Source organism: Melospiza georgiana, chromosome 24 (genome assembly GCF_028018845.1).
Source record: "Melospiza georgiana isolate bMelGeo1 chromosome 24, bMelGeo1.pri, whole genome shotgun sequence".
Taxonomy (NCBI): domain Eukaryota; kingdom Metazoa; phylum Chordata; class Aves; order Passeriformes; family Passerellidae; genus Melospiza; species Melospiza georgiana.
In genome coordinates, this window is record NC_080453.1 from 2,845,881 (window position 1) to 2,866,286 (window position 20,406).

At 52.5% G+C, this 20,406-nt stretch overlaps 2 protein-coding genes across 11 annotated transcripts in view; one reads left to right on the plus strand and one right to left on the minus strand.

The window, feature by feature from the left end:
• The window catches only part of EPB41 (erythrocyte membrane protein band 4.1), a 76,187-nt gene extending 68,530 nt beyond the window's left edge, over positions 1 to 7,657 (plus strand). For all 10 annotated transcript variants that reach the window (XM_058040419.1, XM_058040420.1, XM_058040429.1 and 7 more), the window contains 4 exons: positions 1,163 to 1,264; positions 1,713 to 1,793; positions 3,245 to 3,352; positions 4,240 to 7,657. In XM_058040419.1, the coding sequence (XP_057896402.1) occupies positions 1,163 to 1,264; positions 1,713 to 1,793; positions 3,245 to 3,343 (282 nt within the window). In that variant the 3' untranslated portion in view covers positions 3,344 to 3,352; positions 4,240 to 7,657. The remainder of the gene's footprint in view (positions 1 to 1,162; positions 1,265 to 1,712; positions 1,794 to 3,244; positions 3,353 to 4,239) is intronic.
• Positions 7,658 to 13,229: 5,572 nt separating this feature from the next.
• TMEM200B (transmembrane protein 200B) lies at positions 13,230 to 14,954 on the minus strand. The gene has a single exon (XM_058040353.1). The coding sequence runs from the start codon at positions 14,952 to 14,954 to the stop codon at positions 13,680 to 13,682; it is 1,275 nt and encodes a 424-aa protein (XP_057896336.1). The 3' UTR covers positions 13,230 to 13,679.
• Positions 14,955 to 20,406: the final 5,452 nt, after the last annotated feature.

The following is a 20,406-nucleotide window of genomic DNA, read 5'->3' on the forward strand; positions in this document are numbered from 1 at the left end:
CCAGCTCTTCTGGAGCCTCTTTAGGCCCTGAAAGGGCTGTAAGGTCTCCCAAGGCCTTCACTTCTCCAGGCTGAACACCCCCATCCCTCCCAGCCTTTCTTCATGTATTTGAAATTTTGGAGCCTGTGTCAGCTTGGCTTTGCCATCGCTGTGGCTGTCATCAGCCGCCTGTGCTCTCCTGTTGCAGTGAAGTGGCTGTGGGATGTTGTTATGGATGCAGGAATCTAATGATTGTATATTTTGGGATTCCTAAGGAATGCTGTGGCTGCTCAGCATCCTCCCAGCTGCAGCACCACAGAGATCATTCAGACAGTGGTGGTGAGCATTGCCCTGGCTTTCAGCAAGTGTGTATGGAGGAGTTGTGCTCTAAGTGGGAAAGTGGGAAAGGAAAAGTGATCTCCAGGGCTATGATCAGTTGGCCGTGTGTGCACAGGATGTGATGTGCCATGAGATCTCTGCCACACTGTGGAAAATGGTCCCACCTTGTGGTAATTCCAGATATTGTCCCAATGCTGAGCAGGGACACTGCCCAGTGGGGACATGGACAGCGCGGCCAGGATGAGCTGGCCAGGATGACTTTGTTTGGGATTTTTGGCAGACCTTGAGTGGTTGAGTCAGGCAGGATGAAATCCAAGAACCAGCTCCAAAATTTGTTCCTGTTTCAGCAAACGTCTGGATGTTCTTTGCTTCTGCAGAGCATGAAGTGAGGGATGTGCAAGGTGTTGTCAGGAAGGAGGAAGGGTGGCAGTTACCTTCTGAATAAGATTGTGCTCTTGGCTTTGTTGATCTCCATGTGTGCAGGCAGGTGGAATTTGGGATCAGTGTCTGTGTTGGTCTCCTGTCATGGTTCAGGCATGGATGGTATGCCCAGCACTGCAGGGCCAGCAGCATGCTCAGACTTGGGTATGTCCCAGTGCCCCTGGTCTGAGGGGTGTCACAGGTCCTCCCGGAAGGATCTGTGCTTTTCCAGCCTTAAAGCATGGGGACTTTGAGCTTGCAGAGACTTGCCCAGCTCTTGTGCACCTAGGCACAGGTTGACTTGTGTCTTGTGCACGATGGAGCTGCTGTCCTCAGATTATCCTCTCTCTGGCTCTGGTGATGTGGAGTCTTTGCTTCTGTCCCCACTGCTCAGGGGCTGATGGCCTGTTCTTGTGTCCCACAGACAGATGGTGGCAATGGGGATTTAGACCCTGGCATCCTGCTGACTGCCCAGACCATCACTTCAGAAACCACCAGCAGTACCACCACCACCCAGATCACCAAGGTAACACCAGGGAGCACCACAAAACACCAATTCAACCAACAGCCTGATGGAGAGATGAGCTGGGATGAATGAGAGGAAAAAAAGTTTTTGGAAGGTCCTTTCAAATACATGATTAGTACATGGAGCAAAGCATGAAGGGTTCAGTCTTGCCTGTGTTAAATCTGTGGACTGTGCATTAATTGCAGCACAGTCTGGACATGGACTCTGACTGTCCTGTGGGGGACAGCAGGAAGAGCTGTCCTGTGAGGAGAAGCTCTTCCCTGGCTCAGCTATAAAAAAATAACTCTTTGACAGTTTTTCCTTGAGCAGCAGCAGTTTCCCCTGTGACTCTAATGCCAGGTACAATTTGGTGACACTATTTTTGGATACCATCTTTAGACAGGCAGCCCCAGTGAGCTCAAACGCCTCTGCACTTTTACACTAACAGCAGCTTTTCCTTCTGCTCTAGACTGTGAAAGGTGGCATTTCAGAGACACGGATTGAGAAGAGGATTGTCATCACGGGAGATGCAGATGTAGACCATGACCAGGTAGGAGTATGGATATGATCCAAAAGTATTTCCCAGAGCTGGCAAAAATCAGTCAGGCTGCTTGTTCAAAGACAGTGTCACCAAAAAATGAACCAGGGAAATTTTACTGGGGTAGAGATGAAAGTTCATGTTTTTATAAATTGTGGCTGCTCTACCCCTGTAAATGTTCAAGGCCAGGTTGGACAGGGCTTAAAGCAGCCTAGTCTAGTGGAAGATGTCCCTGCCCATGGCAGGGGGTGGAATGTGATGAGGGTTTAGATCCATTTCCAACCAAGCCATTCCATGATTCTGTATCAGTAATAAATTCCTTTTGACATCAAGCATCTGAGCCAGGAAAGCTGAATTCTATTCTGAAACTGATGAGCAGCAAAGTTTTGATTCCAGGATTGTTTCGGACAGTTTTGTAGGCTTTTTTAAAAGATCCATAAAAATGTGAAATAAAAGTTTTCCTTGACATCTGGCTGATCTGCATTCCTTTTCCCATAACTTTGAAGCACTATTGCTATTTTGTAGTGCCAGAAGTAATTTCAGAGCACTCAGCACCTCTGTAGCATATCTTTGGCTTTATATGAAACCTTTCTGATGACTCAGCCTCGTTGGCCTCTTGCATGTGTTGGAAGTGATGATTTTGTCATCAGAGAATTATACTTTGAATTTAAATTTAGACGCAAGTATCATGGGGGTGGAAAATATTCTTATGACAAGATCTAGTTTATTAACTCCACCACAAAATGTCTGAGATGTGCCTATCACACTTGCTGGAGGAATAAGCAGGTTATGCTTAAATGCTCTCATCCATTTTCTGCCATGGGGCAGTGGAGAGATGGAGGTATTCTTCAAGTAGTGCTTTTCCTTTCAGAGATAATGTAGTAGCACTAAAAGTCACCAAAGTGTGTGGCTGAAGTCCTGGGGGCAGTGTTGGGCACCACAATTTAAGACCTAAAACAATTAAGAGAGATTCCAAAGGAAGCTCTGGAGATGGTGAAGGGTCAGGAAGGGCCATGCAGGGGGTGGCTGAGGGCACTCGCTGTGTTCAGCGGGAGCAGAGGACACTGAGGGCAATGCTCAGCAAGGGCTGCAGCTCCGACCTCTGCTCCCTGTGATGGAGGAGGTAAGGCCTGGAGATCAGGGCAAGGCTCTTCCGAAGACCCAGAGGGTGCTGGCACTGCCCAGGCTGCCCAGGCAATGGGCACGGCCCCGAGGCTGCCAGAGCTCCAGGGATGCCCAGGCTGGGGTTGTTGGGGGGTCTGGGCAGGGCCAGGGGCTGGACTGGATGGTTCCTGTGGGTCCCTCCCAACTCACAATTGTAATTTTCCTATAATTTTCTATCAAGTGCATCTACTTTTCTTTTTTACACTCTGGAGTTAGAAGAAGGCTCTTGTGTCCTTGGTGGGTGCCATGCTCTGACACTCTGACGTGCTCTAACATTTGCTCTCCGTGCTGTCCCTCAGGTCCTGGCACAGGCGATCAAGGCTGCTAAGGAGCAGCACCCAGACATGTCGGTGACCAAAGTGGTTGTGCACCAGGAGACAGAGATTGCAGAGGAGTAATTGGGCTGTGTGAGTAGAGACATCACCTCGAGTGGGGGCAGGGGGTGGCTGATTTCAGTGCACAGGAGATTTGGGTAAATAGGGTCAGAGTTGAAGTAAAGTGATCATTGTTCTCTGCTGAGTCCTGCTCATGCCTCTTCCTGTTAGATCCATGAGGCAGATAAGGCAGTCACAGACAGACTAATCCTGTGGAAATGAGCCCAAATGGGTTAAAAGCTACACAGCTCCTGCCATGAGGCTACTTTGCCTTCCCAAATATCCATGATGTACTAGGAGCACATGGAGCAGCTGTAGGTGCCACATAGACCCCTGCCCACATCAGTGCCCAGTAACCCTCAAGCTGGACCCCAAGCTTGCCTGGAAATCCCATTTTCTACAAATTTTACACGTTTGGGAAGGAGCTGCTGAAGGAGTCCAGGAGCTCTGGGTGTACCTCAGTGCTTTAAAGGCCATCCTGCCCCATGCCACTGATCACAGAATCCAGGAATGGTTTGGGTTGGATCGGACTGTAAAGTTCATCCAGTCCCACCCCTGCCATGGGTAGGGACACCCTCTACTGTCCCAGGATGCTCCATACACTGTCCAGCCTGGCCTTGGACACGTCCAGGGATCCAGGGGCAGCCACAGCTTCTCTGAGCATCCTGTGCCAGGCTCTCACCACCCTCCCCGAGAAAAATTCCTTTCCAATATCCCATCTAACCCTACCCTCTGGTATTCTTGTCCTGTTGCTCCAGACCCTTGTGCAGAGTCACTCTCCTGGAGCCCCATTAGGCACCTCTCACCTGCCTCTGGTGGTAACTCACCTGACTTCAATTCCCATCCACTTCAGGGAGGCGTATTCCTGTCTTTTCCAGCATGCTGCTGTTGGTGCAACTTACTGTCTTCTCTCCTGCTAGGAAACGTTCCTGCCCATGACAACACCAGGAAAAAGAAACCCAGCAAAACTACCAAGAAACTACCTGGAGCACAAAGACCTCGGATTTCAGACTTGACACTCAGAGACATTCATATCATTTATTAAGAGTTGCGCTTTGACATTTTACTTGAGATTTTTCTAGAGTCCACTAGATCCTACCGGATATAGGGTTTTGTTTTGTTGGGTTTTTTTATATCTATCGCGACAGAAATATGCCATATTTCTAACTTCTAAAATATTTCTAGTATTTTTTACAGGTTTTCAGTTTTGCATTCCCTCTCACGCAAAGCCTCTTCAGACACAGAATCTCACCTCACAGGGCTCCCTGTTTTAACTTGTATTCCCTCTCCCTCGTCAGGGATAACGGAGCTGTTCCGTGCGCGTTCCCGGCGCGGGCTCTGTGTGCACCTTCACAAAGCCATGGGTCCTTCTTCCAGGAGAGTCAGTTTAAAGAGTCAGACTTTGTGCAGCATTTCCAATTGCCTCTAGATTATTTTTGTAGCTCTGGGGAGCTCCAGCCCCGGTGCAACCCCTGGGCTGCTCTGAGCTCCCTCCCCGCTGGGTTCCAGCCCTGATGTGTGATCACAGTAGGGTTTTGTGGTGTAGCCTGTGCACACATCTGAATAGTTGACTAGATTTAAGGAATACTGGAAGTTGCTTCAAGTATCTTATACTGTGAATTTTAGAGCTTTAAGAGGATAGCATCTCGCCTTCTTCCCGTGTGTCTCTGCTGAGTGCTCCCCACCTGTTTGTGTTTTCTAGATGCCATTACATTAAAAAGCCCTTAGAAGTGTGTGTTTAAGGTGTTTGGACTCGGGATGCTATTAAGGTAGGCTTGTGCAGCATTCACAGGAACTGAGCTTTTCAATGTCATAGTTTTTCACTTGTTTGTGTTCATGATTTTTAAATTACGGAGGGGTTTTTTGGTTTTTTTTGTAAGTCATGGGTTGGGTTTTTTTCCTCCCCTCACAGTGCTATTTAAAGCTGAACACGTTACCCATTTCTCAGAGCATGTATCCTACTAGCATTTAATTTAAACTCCTTTAGACAATCCTTCCTAGGCCTGCAAGCTGTATTTGGAGAGGCTGAACAAGGAATTTTAGGAGGTGTCAGGTGTTGCTGATTGTGAAAGAGCCAAACCACATGGGAAGTGTTGACATTCCCTCTTCCACACTGGCCTGCGGGTCTGGATTTGCCTTCATGACCCCCTTGCTGGAAGGAAGTATCAGGGTGATTGTCTAAATCTTGAGGTTGAGCTTACAGACCCCCAGGGCCATCTCCAGCACAGAGGGGATGATGCAAAAACATGATTTCAGGGGCTGGATGTGCTCCCATTTCTGCTCTCTAAGCTTCATGGGAATGTTCTTGCCTGGTTTGTCCTTCCACCACTTAAATTCAAGAAGTAAAAAACCAACCAAGCGCTGTAAAGAGTCTGCCCAGACACTTGTGAACACTTTAGTCCACTTGAGGTTGTGATTTTTTTTTTCATGTATAAATATACATATATATATATGTATATATAGTGTGGCACAGTGGTAGCTGAGGGCAAGGAGTGCTCTGCTCCTCAGGAGAGGATGGGAAAAAAATGGCAATAAAGAGAAAAGCTCTCCAGTTTTAAATTTGAATCATGTATTTCAGAAGTCACTGGATTTAGCTCAGGCTGCAATGACTGCACTGTTTAGCTGCAGCCAGCCCTGGAACTACACTGAGGCTGGTGCAGCTTCTCAGCTTCAGGTGCAATTTTAATTAAGCTATCAGTATTGATTAGAGACTCTGCTGGAGCTGCTGGATTTTGTCTGTCTTTGAGCCTTGCTGGCCCTGGTCCTGCTCAGCCTCCAGCCCTCCTGTGCCTCAGCTGCCTCTGGGCTGCTCTGGTGCAGGTTTCCCTCCTGGGACGCTCTGCCTCCCTCGGGCATCCTGCTCTGGGGATTGAGGGAGTCCTGGGCTCTGGTGCAGAGATTAAGTCTTCCTATCCATGTCTGCAAAACCCTTCCTTATTCTGCCACGCAGGCCCTGGCAGAGGCTCTGCTGTCCTCAGCTGCGTTGGGTAATGCTTGCCTTAAACACCCATCATGCTGAGCACCCTCTGCCACTGCCCTTTTTCTGGAAATTGAGTTCTTTGCCACTCAATCCTTCCATCTCATTTGCAACAGACACCTGAAGAGTGAAGGGGCACATGGAGCAGTGGCTGAGAGGATTTCTGGGCTTTACCAGGCACAGCCAACATGATAAATTAAGTTTGTCCGTAGCACTTAGAGGCACTTGGCTGTCAGGAGAGTTTAGGGGAATGTGGTCCGTGGTGTTCCCTTGGGGTGTCCCGTGCCCTGAGCACGGTGAGTGGGACAAAACAGCCCAAGCAGGGATTTCTGGGTGAGAAGCCTGCTGGCAGGAGAGCTGGTTCCTTTTCAAAAGGATGTGCTCACTGTTGCTGCACATGTCCCTTGTTAAAGGGCCTGTAGACTAGAACAACCCCATTCTTTTTTCCTTGGATTTTGGGTGGCTGTTTTCCATTTTCACACTTGCCCCTGCTGAGTTCTTGCTTCTCCTGGAGTAATTCAGACAAGTCCTGGCCTCATGTGCCCTTTGCCATCTCCTGCTGTGTAACCTCAGGGGTCTCCAGCCCCACTCCTGCCAACACAGTGCCCGAGCCCAGGAGCCTGGGAAGAAGATGCAAGTTAAAAGCAGAAGAAGCTTCTCTCACCCTCAGCCAAGGCCATGGTGGGGCTGCCCACTTCCCTTCTACCTCTGGTGGGATTTAAAATCCTTGGCTCTGAGCATGCTGTGTCAGCTCTAGGGACAAACCAGCTAAGTAAGGTCTATTTATATGAATGTTCCCAGCTCTTCCCACTCCACAAATTCACCCAGAGACTGTCTTGATTGTATAATATGCATTATATGGAAGCTATTTATATATGAATGAATGTTTTTATAGAAAGGAAGGCAAGGAGCTCTTGTTCTTCTCCATTAAATTGGAATGGCAGCTCCGGTTGCCCAATAGGAGTTCCTGACCAACAGAGATGTGTTAGCAAAGGACTGACTGATTTGATTTTAATAAACTGTGGTTTGCTGATTTTCCTAATTGTACAATTACCTTAAGAGGTGGTAGTGTCCCAGCCTTAGAGATGAAACTTGTAAAAAACAAAACAAAAAAAATTATTTAGTTGAGAAGATGAAGGAGCTTTGTAAAAATTTTTTAAGGCAATTGTGAATTGTCTAGGTTAGGCATTTACAACTCTTTATAAAAATAGGAACTTTTAAAGTTGGCAAAACTTTCTAGATCAACTAGTGATGGGAGTTGTTATTTTGGATTTTCATAGTGAATCAAAGGGAAAGTTGCCATAGTGTTTAGGCAGACCTAAGTATTCAGTATTGCTTCTTGTACTGCATTTTTCAATAAATCTTCAAACAAAATTCTCTCCCTAGTGTTGAATTCTCTTCCTCCTTCTCATCTTCCTCCAGGTGTCTCTCCTTAGCCTGGCTTTGTGGTGACTTGGTTTTACCAGCCCAAACCAAAGCCCCCAAATGTGGCTACAGTGGTGCCAAAGCTCTCCCAGCCCTGGGCCAGCATTTCCCTGTGCTCTTGGTGCCTTCAGACCCCTCAAACAGTTCCCATTGTAGTCACATATGGGACCAAAGCCCCCAGAAAGGCCAGAAGCAATTCCCAGAGTTCAAATTTGCCCCAAAGAAGCATCACTTGATGTAAAACCTTTGTTTGAGCTGTGAAATTTGTGGTGAGACCAGGTGAGGTCTGTGCTCAGCAGCTACTGCCCAACCCTAAGTAAGTGTGACTCAGCTAGAGTGGGGGGAAATGTCAAATCCATCGATATTTTGGTTCTATCTGATTTTTTTTTTCTGGCTGCAGCAGCTTTAGGAGGGACAGAAATAAGGCACAAAAAGCTGACAGGGCATCTTGGCTGCAGGCCTGACAGAGAACAAGAGCCAGATGGCCCAGTTAGGGCAGTTGGAGACTGGAAATTGGCTGGGAAGAGCTTCCCTGGGTGCAGGGGCAGCCCAGGCCTGGCTGTGGTGCCTCGGTTTCCCTAACAGGCAGAAAGAGAAGGGTGGCACGTGGCATGTCCTGCTAAAAGCTGTGAAGTCCCATTGCCTGACACAGCCAGCATAGTTTCCACCCTGATCCTGGACAGTTTGCTTCCAAGTACTAAATCTCAGTGTCCTGTAACGCCAGAATTACCAAGGAGCTGACCCTGGAGAGCTGGAGCCTGCCACCCCTGGAGCTGCTTTCCTGTAAGAGTCAGCATGGCCCACTGACAGCTCTGTGCAGAGCCAGGCCCCGCTATCCCCCAGCTCCTGCCCTGCCCAGCCCAGCAGGGTCAGGCTGCACACAGCCCTGTTCCAGGGAGCTGGGGACATCCCAGCACCTCCAGACAATGCACTGGTCTGAGGGGCCATGGCTGGGGATGAACCACAGCCCCAAAAACATCACATCTGCAGACAACCCACCAAGAAATGGCTTTGCTTAGCTGCACTTTGGGATGTCAGCCCCTGCTCAATGGCCAAGACATCATCACCTGCTCCCACTTTTGGCCCTGTTAAGCATCACCTGGGGACCAGCTCCAAGCTCTGTCAAGCTCCTGTGGGGTCCAGTCTGTCCCACAGCTACCAGCTCCAACAACAATATGGGATTGTGCTGGACTACACCAGTATGTCCTGGCAGAAACACCATCATCAGCCTTGGGACTCCCACAGGGAGGGACCTGGGCCTGATGGTTCCAACGGGGCTTCTGGCACATCCCTGTCCTGGACACTGCAGGGACGTCAGTGGCACCAGGGATATGGTCCCATATTGCCCATCCACCCCAACCATTGTGCTTTGCTGGGCAGGAGCGTTGCCATCACTAGTGAAGGGACACTCCAGCACAGGTGACGCTGGAACCCCATCCAAAATGCCCAGGGGAAAAGTGTCCTCAGCTTATTTCCCCAGGGTACAAGTGCAGGGACAGCAAACACCCACCTCGATGCTCAGCAGTCTGGGGCCATGCCAGGAGACTGGAAAGGCTTTTCCTTACAGCTCCCCAAAGCTGCTCTGGGTGAGTGTCCCAAACCCAGGGTGCCTTTACCCACCTCAGCCAGAGCAGGAGGGGGTGTGCTCATGTTGCCTGTGGCATTTTGCCTGGCTACAAGCTAGGGAAAAAAAATACCATGGCAATCCAGATGCAAATAAATGAAACCCCCACTCCTCGTCCCAGCCGTGCAGGAGGCAGCAGCTCCTGGCAGACCCACCCCAGCCCCAGATCCCACACCAAAGGCAATGACTGCCTTGGAGATCCCATCCTTTGGGAAGGAGCCACAAAAGCGGCTTTCCTTCATCACCCATCCCTGGTCCTTCCTCATGTCTCCACCCCAGAACTCAACCTGGAGAAGCAGTGTCACATCAGGAGGAGAGAGTTCCCATTAAGTCACCAGCTTGTTCCAGCCCAGGCACTTTTCAGGCTGCTCCTCCAGTCGTGTTCCTGGAGGATCAGGGCTGCTCTCAGGGCTCCAGGGGGAATTGCTGTGGGAGCCAGGCAGCAGCAGGTGACTCCATCCCTTCCACCAGGGCCTGAGATAAACAGGATTGAAAGGGAGGGATTATGTTGGCAATGGGCCAGGTTGGACATGCTGAGCTCAGCTCTGCGCTCCATCGCTGGGGAAACTGAGGCATAAAAGAATAGCCAAAATCAGGTGGGGAATCACCTCAGGTCCTGCAGCAGGTGGGTCAATGGCCTTGGATTCATCCCTGCTCCGTCCCAACCACCCAAAGAAGCACCAGCACAGACTCCTGCAGATTCATGGGCATCTTTTGCTTTTTGCCACCAGCACGGGCAGTGATCCCTGATGGGCTCCAAGCCAAAGCCTCAGAGGTTTGGGCTCCAGCCCCATGCCAGCGCTCAACTGTTCGGGCACATCACACAGATGTTGACAACACTGAGGGAACTTTGGCTTTTGACCCAGGACCAGCCCCAGGGCAATCCATCCCACATTGCTCAGCCCATTTCTACAGTAGGATTAATGTGCAGAGCCTTGGGTGCCAGAGAATCTGTACAGGACACCCTCAAACCCACAGGAAAAAAAAATTTAAAAATAATTAAGCAACTACTCTCAACCCCAGCCCAGCTCCAGCCCCATTCCAGCTCCCCTGGGTACTGGGAAGCAATAGGATGGGTGCCTTTGGCTCAGTGCTGGCTCACTAATGCAGAGAGGCATTTTGTATCACGCTCTTGCCCTTTTTTAAAATAGAAATCAGTCCCCTGCCAAAAGGGGAGCACAGCTGCACCCATCACAGGGCAGAAGCCACAGTCACCCAGCACAGGTCACACCGTCCCCTGCGCGTCACCGCCCCACACCCCAGCAGGAGATTGATGGCAGCATCACTCACTGCTGGCTGCACTGCAAGTGTGTGCTGGGAGCCCAGCCCTCGCCTTCCCACAGACCTTAAATCTTAACAAGGGCACTCGGGCCAAGCAGATTCATGGCTGTGACCGCCCCCACTGCGGGAAGAGGAGGAGGAGGAGGAAGAGAAAGAGCTGAACCAGCCAACGGCTGAGCAGTATCAGGGAGTGACTGTCCCCAGCTGTGGCTGTTGTGCTCCCTGGGGACACAAGTATCCCCACCAGCAAATCCGGAGACTCACTGGCACTGTGGTAGTGGTTCCCTCAATCTGTTTTCCCCATTTTATCAAATTTTGGCCCAAATTAAGCTGTCCTGTAGCCACGCACCAGCAGAGAGGTCTCTTGGTGCTGGGGGATAACTGCAATTTCCCTTGGTCTCTCCAGCCTCCATCCTCTGGTCCAAGAGACCCCCAGGGTCAGTCCTCATCAGCCTGGACATGCTGGTGTTGGGAACAATCCCCCAGTTTTCTTTGCTGGTGTTTACAATGAAATTCCCCTCCTGTTGATAGGAATCTCCTCCTGCAGTGGCACCTCCTGGGGTGGGATACCCTGGGGGCTGACAACAGCTGGATATTTAGTCCATAGCGTGTCCAGCCTGTTCCTGAGCAGGACAGAAGGTACCTCCAAGCACTGCCCTTCACAGGCTGTGCAGTGTGGCATCTCTGGGGCTTCCAGGGTTGTTCCATTTCACAACTCTGCAGCCAAACAGTCAATGGAGGGATCCATCCAGGGTGTACATTTTTACTTTTACTTTCGGTTTCTAACCTCACCCTGCCCAGGTCACTCCCAGAACACTGTGAGGACAGCACACATGGCATCCATCCACTGAAACCAGCACTGCTAATATCCCACAAATACTCTGGGAACTGTGTCCATGGACGGAGCTGAAGGTGAGGGATGCACAGATGTTGCCCTTCCCTGGAGAAGGCACAAGGTTTCTCACCCTGCCAGATTGATTGACCAAACTGCTTTGCATTTTGAAACGATCCCTGTGTGACTCAGAAATGCCTCCCCTGGAGGATGCTGCTGAGCTGGGAAGGAGGATGGGGCAGGAGGAGGATGGGGCAGGAGGAGGATGGGGCAGGAGGATGATGCTGGTGCAGGGACATGGTCCATGCAGGCTGCCCTGTGGTCCAGCCATTTCCAACAGTTAGACTGAGCCTCAGCCAGAAAATGAAGGGGAAAAATTAAAACAAACACCCCCAGTAGCTTCTCACGCGGCTCCTTGTGGCATTTTGGGCTCCAATTTCTTGCTGCCAGTTCCCAAAGCATGGCCAAGGGCCCAGCATTAGCTCTGGCTGCAGATGGCTAAGCCCAAGTAAAAAGTTATTTTCGGACAAAAACAACCCTCTGGCACTTCCTCTGTGATGCTGCTCCAAGGCAGACCCCAATGGTGACTTTTTCTCGTTGCTGTTTATTGCCTTGAATCAGAGCCTAAATAATGTTGAGATTAAGCAGCCAAATAAATAGCTGAGCTTGGGCTGGTATCACTCCCAGAGAATCCTCTGGGATGCAGCTGGGCCCAGACTGCAGCTGTGGGTCCCATCTCTGGTCCCTGCACAGGGGAAGTTGTACCCAAGCTCTCTGGGAGGGCTGGCACTGCAAACAGAGACAGCTTTTCCCTGTAAAGCAGAACCACCCCCATCAAAGCATTGTGGGGGGCTGCTTTTTGGGAGATGAGGGAGCTGGGGTAGAAAAAGCAATTTCCAAATGATTTTACTGGGATGTTTTGATCTGGAGAGGGATGTTGCTCCGAAAGTTTGCAAGGTCTGACACTCTGTGTTCACTTCAGACCCGAGAGGGAGAAGCAGGGACAGGAATAAACCCCCCCCCCCAAACATTTCATACAGATAAAAGAGATTTCAGTCATCCCAAGAGGCCCCGGTTTTGGGAAGGCAAAAGGCAAAGATCCCATCTAGGCTGCCACAGCCATTTTGAAGCCTCCCGAGTTGCTGGAGAGTAGAGCTGTCCCAGTCCTTCCACATCACTCCAATCCATCCTTCCACATGCCCTGGCATCCTGGGGCTCCTCCTGCCCAAGAGAGCTGGAGGGAGTAAGAAGGGATGGGATGAAGCCCCAGCTCCCTTTTCTCCAGGAATCCACCCCCGTGCTGAGGCTGCCTCTCTGGCCTCATCCCATAGAGCTCCTGCTCTGCACCCAACAGGCACCACATAACAGAACACACTCTGGCAAAACCAGCACTGACACTCCCCCAACTCTCTGCCCCTTCATATCCTTCCTCCCACCACCTGCATCCTCCATCCCACCAAAACCCAGCACAAACAAACCCAGATCCACTGAGAGGCTCTCAGAATTACTGCACCCCAGGTGGGCAGCAGCACCTTGCTCACTGCCTGCAATTCCTTGGGCACCTTTTACATCCCTTCTCTCCATAAAAATCCCAAACCCTGCACTTATCACCTCATCCTCTGAATGTTGAGCAGCTGGTTATGGAGCATCCCTTCTCTGGTGGAGTCTGGGTGGGGGCACAAGGTCTCACGGACCCTCTGGACAGACGGACACAGGCGCTGCCCCTCCCAAGCTTCCCACAGGCAAGAGGAGGAGGCAAGGCAGGACCACATGGCATCCAGGTAATATTTAATAGCCCTGTTGGGCCTACGTGCTCCGGCCAAGCAAATTTTCTGGTGGGTTGAGGCTGGACAAGGGGACATCACCCCCCAAAGCATCTCCCCACCCCAAACCTACTGAGATAAAGTGCTGTGGGGGCTGGTGGGGCTTCACCTGCCCCCATGTCCCTATCCCACAATTTGTGTGGGGTCTCAAAGTGAGGACTCCTCTGGAAAAGCCACCAGGAGAAGGTCTTGTAAGGCCAAGGGCATCCACCCGGAAGGACATCCCACCTAGGCGAGTCCTCACCCAGGAGCAGAGGGTCAGGACCTTCCTCTTGGCATTGGCTTAAAAATGCCATCCCCAAAACCCCTCTTGCATGTGGGGTTTTGGGGTCACTGGTGGGTGCTGCAGGCCAGGATGAGGGACTGGGATGTTACAGTCCCCAGAGGTGCTGGGGACATCAGACCCGTGTGCCCTGCTCCATGCCCACCACCCAGGAGCTGGGCAGGGGCTGGCCCTGGCCTGGGCACTCGCTGGGCTCCAGCAGCTGGTCCGAGGACTCGCCACTGCTCTCCAGTTTGGCGTAGCCCACGAGGCTGACGTGGTCCAGCCGGGGCCAGCTCCGGTTCTTACGGTCCTTGATGGGGGCCACCAGCAGCACCCCCGGCCGGCCAAGGTCCAGGGATTTGGAGTGTCCCGGGGTGTGGAGGTGCACGTCAGGGCTCAGCTCCACCAGCGGCTCCATGCCAGGACAGCCGTCACCCATGCTGACGACAACGTGGCCACCACCACCGTCAGCGTCGCGGCCGCAGGGCGCGGTGCTGCCACCGATGGAGAGCTGCGATGTTTTGGGAGGATGCTCAGCAGGGCCCCTCTGCGCCCTCCCGCCAGCCCCCCGTGCTGCCCCGTCCAGGAGGCAGTTGTTGAGTTTGATGATGGGCAGTGTCAGGGCCCCCACGGCCGAAGACAGGAGGGACTCGGCTCCGGCGCCGCGCGGGAGGCTCAGGTTGGCCTCGGTGGAGCGGAGGCTGCGGAGAGAGGCCGCGGGTGAAGCTGCCGGGTGCTGCAGGAACTCGGCCATGGCCTGGAGCCGGTTGGGGCCGTAGCAGTCAGACCACTTGCTGCCAGGGCTGGGGCAGGGCTGGCAGGACAGGTCCACCTGGTAACAGCCCTCCACGCACTCGGCGTTGGCCTTGGGGAAGGGCTGGCTGTCCCTGTGCTGGCAGTGCCCATCCTCGGGGCTGGTCCCCCCTGGCAGCCCCACTGCCAGGCTGTAGAGCCCCTTCTGCATCAGCTGCCGGGTCTCCATGTCCCTGTTCTCGTACAGCATCGTGTTGGCGCAGATGAAGATGAAGAGCCCGATGCCCATGATGACAGGGCCGATCAGCTTCAGCTTCTCACTGTGGGGCACGTGGCGCCCAGCCACCACCTCCCTCCTCATGTCCCCCACCATGCTGGTGTTCCCCACGCTGGCCTCGGTGCCCCCGTGTCCCCGGTGAGGCCAGTAGCCCACCACGGCAATGGTCATGCCCACCAGGACCACCGAGATGCCCACCATGACGAAGGCGCCCGCGGGTGAGCGCATGCGGAGCTGCCCCTTCAGCGGGGGCTCCGTCGGGGGCTGGCGCCGCAGGCGGCCCCGGCGCCGCGGGGGCACGGGGGGCACCGGCACCTTGGGCCCTCTGTGCTCCGCGTCCCGCATGGGCCCGTTGGATTCGGCGCTCCCTGCAGTCATCGTCTCCGGCGCAGCCACAATTCCTGCACGATGGGAGGAGAAAAAGGTGAGCAGGCATCATTGGGGGTCCCTGTGCCCGGGATGCTGGAGCACGGGCACCACAGGGACACTGGGAGCATTGGGATGCCAGGAGCACAAGGACACCAAGCCCATAGGTCACACTAGGCAGGGATAAGCAGCTTCGCTCTGCCCAGCTCCCCTCTTTCCTCAAGTCACTTCTCTCTCCCCAGTGAGGAGTGAAGGGCTGAGGCACCCCTTCCAACCACGCTCCCAAAGCCCCCAAACTCATCCCTCTGAACCCCTGAGCTGCGCAGGACAGCTGGGACCCTGCTGTGCCACACCAGCACGGAGCCATCGCTGCCATCGCAGTCGAAGGGACCTGTCCTAGGTCACCCCAGCCCTGCGACACCTGCAGAGGGTGCCACTCCCAGTCTGCCACAACAGCAGTGAGGGAAGGGGCTATTATTCATCTACTGGGGAAACTGAGGCACCTGGAAACTCAAACGAAAGGTCTGACACAGCCACACCACCCAGAGCACTGTGAGTGAGGATCCAAGCAGGACCTAAAACCCTAAACCAACATCAAGCGACTCATCAGACAGCAGGACCCAAAAATTCATGGAGAATTTAAGCTAAAAGAGCTGTTTTTCCCAATTTTCTGCTGTCTCCTACTTCCTCTGACCTGCTCAGTGCATCCCCAGGGTCCTACCCTCACACACACTAACATAAAACTCCACATCTAGGGATTTACAGTGCATGGTACGTCATTTCATCCAGAACTTTATTTCCTAGATGAGCAAAAAGGTGTGGAAGCTGCAGCCCAACACAGCAGGTGACCAGCCTGGCAGGAAGCATCAGCTGGGCTGGCACGATTGTGCTTGGGATAAGTGGAACCCTGGGAAGCTAAAACAGGCCTTGAACAAGTCCCAGACCAAAAACATCTTTAAAAAGCTATAAATAAGCTGACGCTGACAGGAATCCGTGTCCTCACAGCGTGGTGCCGTGTGCCCAGCCGTGGCTGGCAGTGGGGCTGGGGCAGGACGGGGTGTCCGCGCACTCGCCTGCGTCTCCTGGCACTGCCAGCATGGAAATGCTGCCCAGGCCATTCCCAAAGGAATACCCCAAAGGGGATGTGAGTAGGGAGAGCTACAGGATGGCCCCCAGCCAAGGGATGCTGTGGGAGGGGACTTGTCACCCCACTGCATCTTAAACTGTCAAGAAAAGCATTTGGACAACACAATCATGGATATTGAGCAAATCAAATCCAGAAACCAAACCCAAGGAGAGCCCTGCAGGAGAAAAGAAGAGGGATGACCACTCCAATTTCACTCCTCAAGATGAATGAAGTACTGAGAGCCAGTGACCAGCACCCAAACATCAGAAAAATACTACTTTTTTCCCAGTTAATCATCTTAAGGTGTTATTAGCATCAGAGGGAAGGAATTAAAAATATGAGATCCAGGATGACAGCTTGTTCCTGGCACAAGGCTGTCAAACTGACAACTCGAGTAAGGTAGATTTAAAGGGGAAAAAAAATAAAGTTCCAAACAAACCAGACCAAACCCCAGGCCACTGCTGAGTGGGGTGTTAAAGCTTTCTGAAAAATAAGTTGATAATCCCACATGGCAAAAGGAGAAACATAATAAACCCAAGGTAATGTTCATCCTAAAAAATGAGGCTTTAAATATTTTGGTATTAAAGGGAATCTACTGGACACTTGAACACATCCCAAAGGCTTTTTGCCTCCAAATGCCCTGACTAAGGTTATGTCTCAATTTTCTCTAATTGCCATCTTAGCTTCAAACTCTCTTAATTTTTATAGCAAACCCTTTAAATGCCTTGCTGGCTACTTAGAGATTAAGAAGAGAATAACCCTCTACATTGCAAGAGAAAGCTCTTGGACTCTGACTGGGGGGAACATGACCCCCACAGCTCATGACCCCAAACTCACACTGAACACACTCCTGTTTTATAAAACACTCCTGTTTTATTCTGGAGCCTCAGCCATGCCTCTTTAACTCCAATTCCTCTAACCTCTCTAGCACCGCCCCCTCTCCATGTGGAATCCAGACCAGTTCCACAGGGACCAGGAGCATCCCTGATGTCCCACCTGTGGGTACAGAGAGCCTCCCATGGGGACAACAAGCTTTGCTGGGGTCCTGCCTGTGAGGACCATGAGCACCTCCCAAATCCTGCCTGTGAGGACCACACATCCCCTGGATCCTATTCAGGACAATGCTTTGGGTCTAGGTGATGTTCACCGGGGCGGCACCAGGCTGCTCTTGCCACACTTTAGCTCTGGATACAGTCTGGAATTCATCTCAGGCTGCTTGGGAAGGGGTACAGGAAGATGAGGGGCGCCCACCCACCCCACATTCACAGGGTCCAGACCACACCGAGGCTGAAACAATCCCCCTCCCACCTCCTCTCCTCTTCCCTGAGGCTGAAACAATCCCCTTCCCACCTCCTCTCCTCCTCCCTGGGCACAGGGACAGAGGTGCTGGCAGGGGGGACAGGCAGATGCCACCGATCTGGTTGCAGCCCCGGCCACTACTCCTGCCCAGAGTGCCTGTCCCTTATGTGCCCACTGCCGTGTTCTGAACTTGGGAGCATTTCCCTGCTCATTGCTGGGGCTGGCTGCTCCCAGAGTTCAAAACCATTATTTTTATTAATAGAATCCCCAAGGTTATATAACCCTTTTAGAAAAAATAAATTAAAAAAATACAAAAGCCAGCGGTGCCATTCCCTCCTGCGCCCGGCAGTGCCGCGGATGGATGGATCCCACGCTGGAGCAGCGGCGCCAGACACGGCCGGAGCGCAGAACGGGGCTGGGACAGCCCCACCAGGCTGGGCACAGGCAGGGGCTCACTGCTCCTCGGCATGCCTGGCCAGCCCCGAGGCGTTTGTGGCTCACCAGGATGAGCTCTGAGGTTTCCATTCCCGGTGGGAAGGAATGACAGTGTGGAACTGTAAGTGTCGTTCTGGAGCGGGATGAGCACTGCTCTGCTGCCAGGTTAAGCTCCCAATCCCCACAATAAGCTTGACATTAAAATAAACCCAAATATTTCTCTAATCCCTCCCATCACGAAGGCACATTGCTGGCTCCACCCTCCCACCTCAATCCTCTCTGGCCGCCTTCGCAGATTGATTCTCCTAAAATTTGACACTAAATCCCAACGCATCTGACAGCAGCAGAGCTGGGTGGTGGTAAAGCCGAATTTGGGAGAGGTCCCTCCTGCAGGCAGATCCTCAGTTCCCCTGGGTGTCCCTGGGATGCTCTGCCCCTGGCATGACCACACTGCCAGCTTGAATTTCCAGCATCAAAGGCTATCAAAAAGCATAAATGGCCACCAAATCTCCCTCTGGATGAGGGAAGAGAGGCTGTAACAGCGTCTGGAAGTGCCTCTCCAGTCCTGTGCCACAGGAGGTGCCACCCAGCTCAGTGATGGGCTGGAGATGCAAAAATGCCATATGGAAAAGGGCCAAGTGCAGGCAGCTCTGAGGTCCTTCTCCTCGCAGGTTTATCCCTCTTGCCAGTTATCCTTCCAGGAGCTTTTTCTTTTCCTTGGCCCACACCTGGAAAGGGCTTCACTGCAAGACAGCATCCACCACACAGAAGGGAATCCAGCATCTCCCTGGGGAGAGTGTTCCCATGGCTGCCATGCCCCATGCCAGGCTGCAGGGCACAATCCCATTCAGCACCCAGGATCCTGTGGGTCCTGTGCAGGGCATCACCCTGGCAGCTGGCACAGGAGCAGCCCTTGCTGTAATGAACACCCAAGAAATGCCCAACAAACAGAAAATACCTCCGCTTTCTTTTTCTTTTCCTAAAGTACTGTGACTTTAAAGATGCTCTCCTGATTTTGGGAATAAACTGGTTTTGCAATTCACTGCTATATCAGCCAGCAAAACCTGCAGTGTGTCTAAAGGCTACAGTAACGGGTGAGACCCCAAACCAGCAAGCACAGCCCAGACCCCTCTGCCTCATCCAAGTCCTGGGGAGCCTATGACCTCCAAGCCCGTGGTGGCTGAGCTCCCCAAATCCCTCCCCACAAGGAAAGGGGACCCAGGCAGACAAGACCTTCTGGGAATGAGGCTGAGTCGCGCTGCTGGAGCCCCCCCGGCTCTCCCACCCACAGGGAAGGTATGGAGAATGGGAATGACAGTCTGCACTGAGATGTGTTGCTTAAAAATAACTTCTTTTCAGCCCAACCTCCACCGCCGCCCCCGGCACGGGGCAGGAGGCGACCACAGGAGCAGAAGCCAGGCACCAGCTCCTTCCCCAGCCCACCTCCCATCCTGCAGGAGACCGAGGCCAAGGCCAGCAGGGGAGCAGCAGCGATCCCAGAGCTCGGGGCATCCCTCAGGCTGGATACTCTGAGCCCCCATATCCCCACCTGTGAAGTGCCTCCTCCTTCCCTAGTTCTCTGAGTTCACTTCAAGTTCCCCTCCTTGGCTACACATAAAGGTCTCCAGAGAGAGGGAACAGGAGAAAAATCTGCCAGACATTTCTGGGGGTTTCCCAGCTGGAGCAAACCCTGTCACCATCCCAGCATCCACTGGCAGCTCCCAGTCCAGAGCCTCCCCTGGGCTCATTCCCAAGGAATAAAACCTCCCTGTGTGAACCTGACACAAGTGTTCCCAATGTGGTGACAAAATCCGTGGCTCCAGCTCCAGCTTTAGCTGGGGACACCCACTAATCAACCATAATTAATTAAGTTCCCTCACATAAACTTTCACATAAACTCAGTAACACTAATTGCCACAGCATGGGAAGGATTATCCCCTTCCCAGCAGGAATCACCTTCTGGTCCTACACTGGGAGTCTTGCTGGGGTTGTGACAGATTTTCACCTTTGCTGCAGCGCAGAAGATGCCGAGATTGACAACCCAAAGGTCAGAAGTGCCCCGTATTCCCCTCTCTGCAGCACAAAGACCTCGGTTTTCCCAGGTGAAGGATGGGATGGAGGAGAGATGAACACAAAACCACCTCCACCAAGCACCTATCAACAGGGGCATCACCCCCACACCTGGCCCAGGGTGTGGAGAAGCATCGTGCCAGCTCCCCATCATCAGGTCACACGTCCCAGACAGTGGTCAGGAGCCACCAAGGCCACCACTGTTCCTTGGAATATGATTCAGGGAAAGATGGTACAGGGGTGATACGGGGACACACGGGTCTCTCCTTTTGCTTTCCACCTGTGCTTGACCCCAGGCGAGAGGGTCCTGATGGGCAAATGGGATGTGAGGACTCAGAGCCACCAGTACCACCACCAGCTCCAGCTCCATTCACCTTGAGTTCCCCAAACTCCTCCGTGCTCCTAAAAAATGGGGCCATGCTCTGAACGCCTCTCTAACCCTCAGGCAAAAGAAAGTGTGTGGAAACATCCCACTGATTACTAATTATCAGAGCTTGCCTTACCCAGATTTGCTCTGCTAATTAGACTAATCTC

What these genes read in the sequence shown, in the direction of transcription:
- TMEM200B (XM_058040353.1), bottom strand. Translation starts at nt 14,954, where the DNA reads ATGACTGCAGGGAGCGCCGAATCCAACGGGCCCATGCGGGACGCGGAG.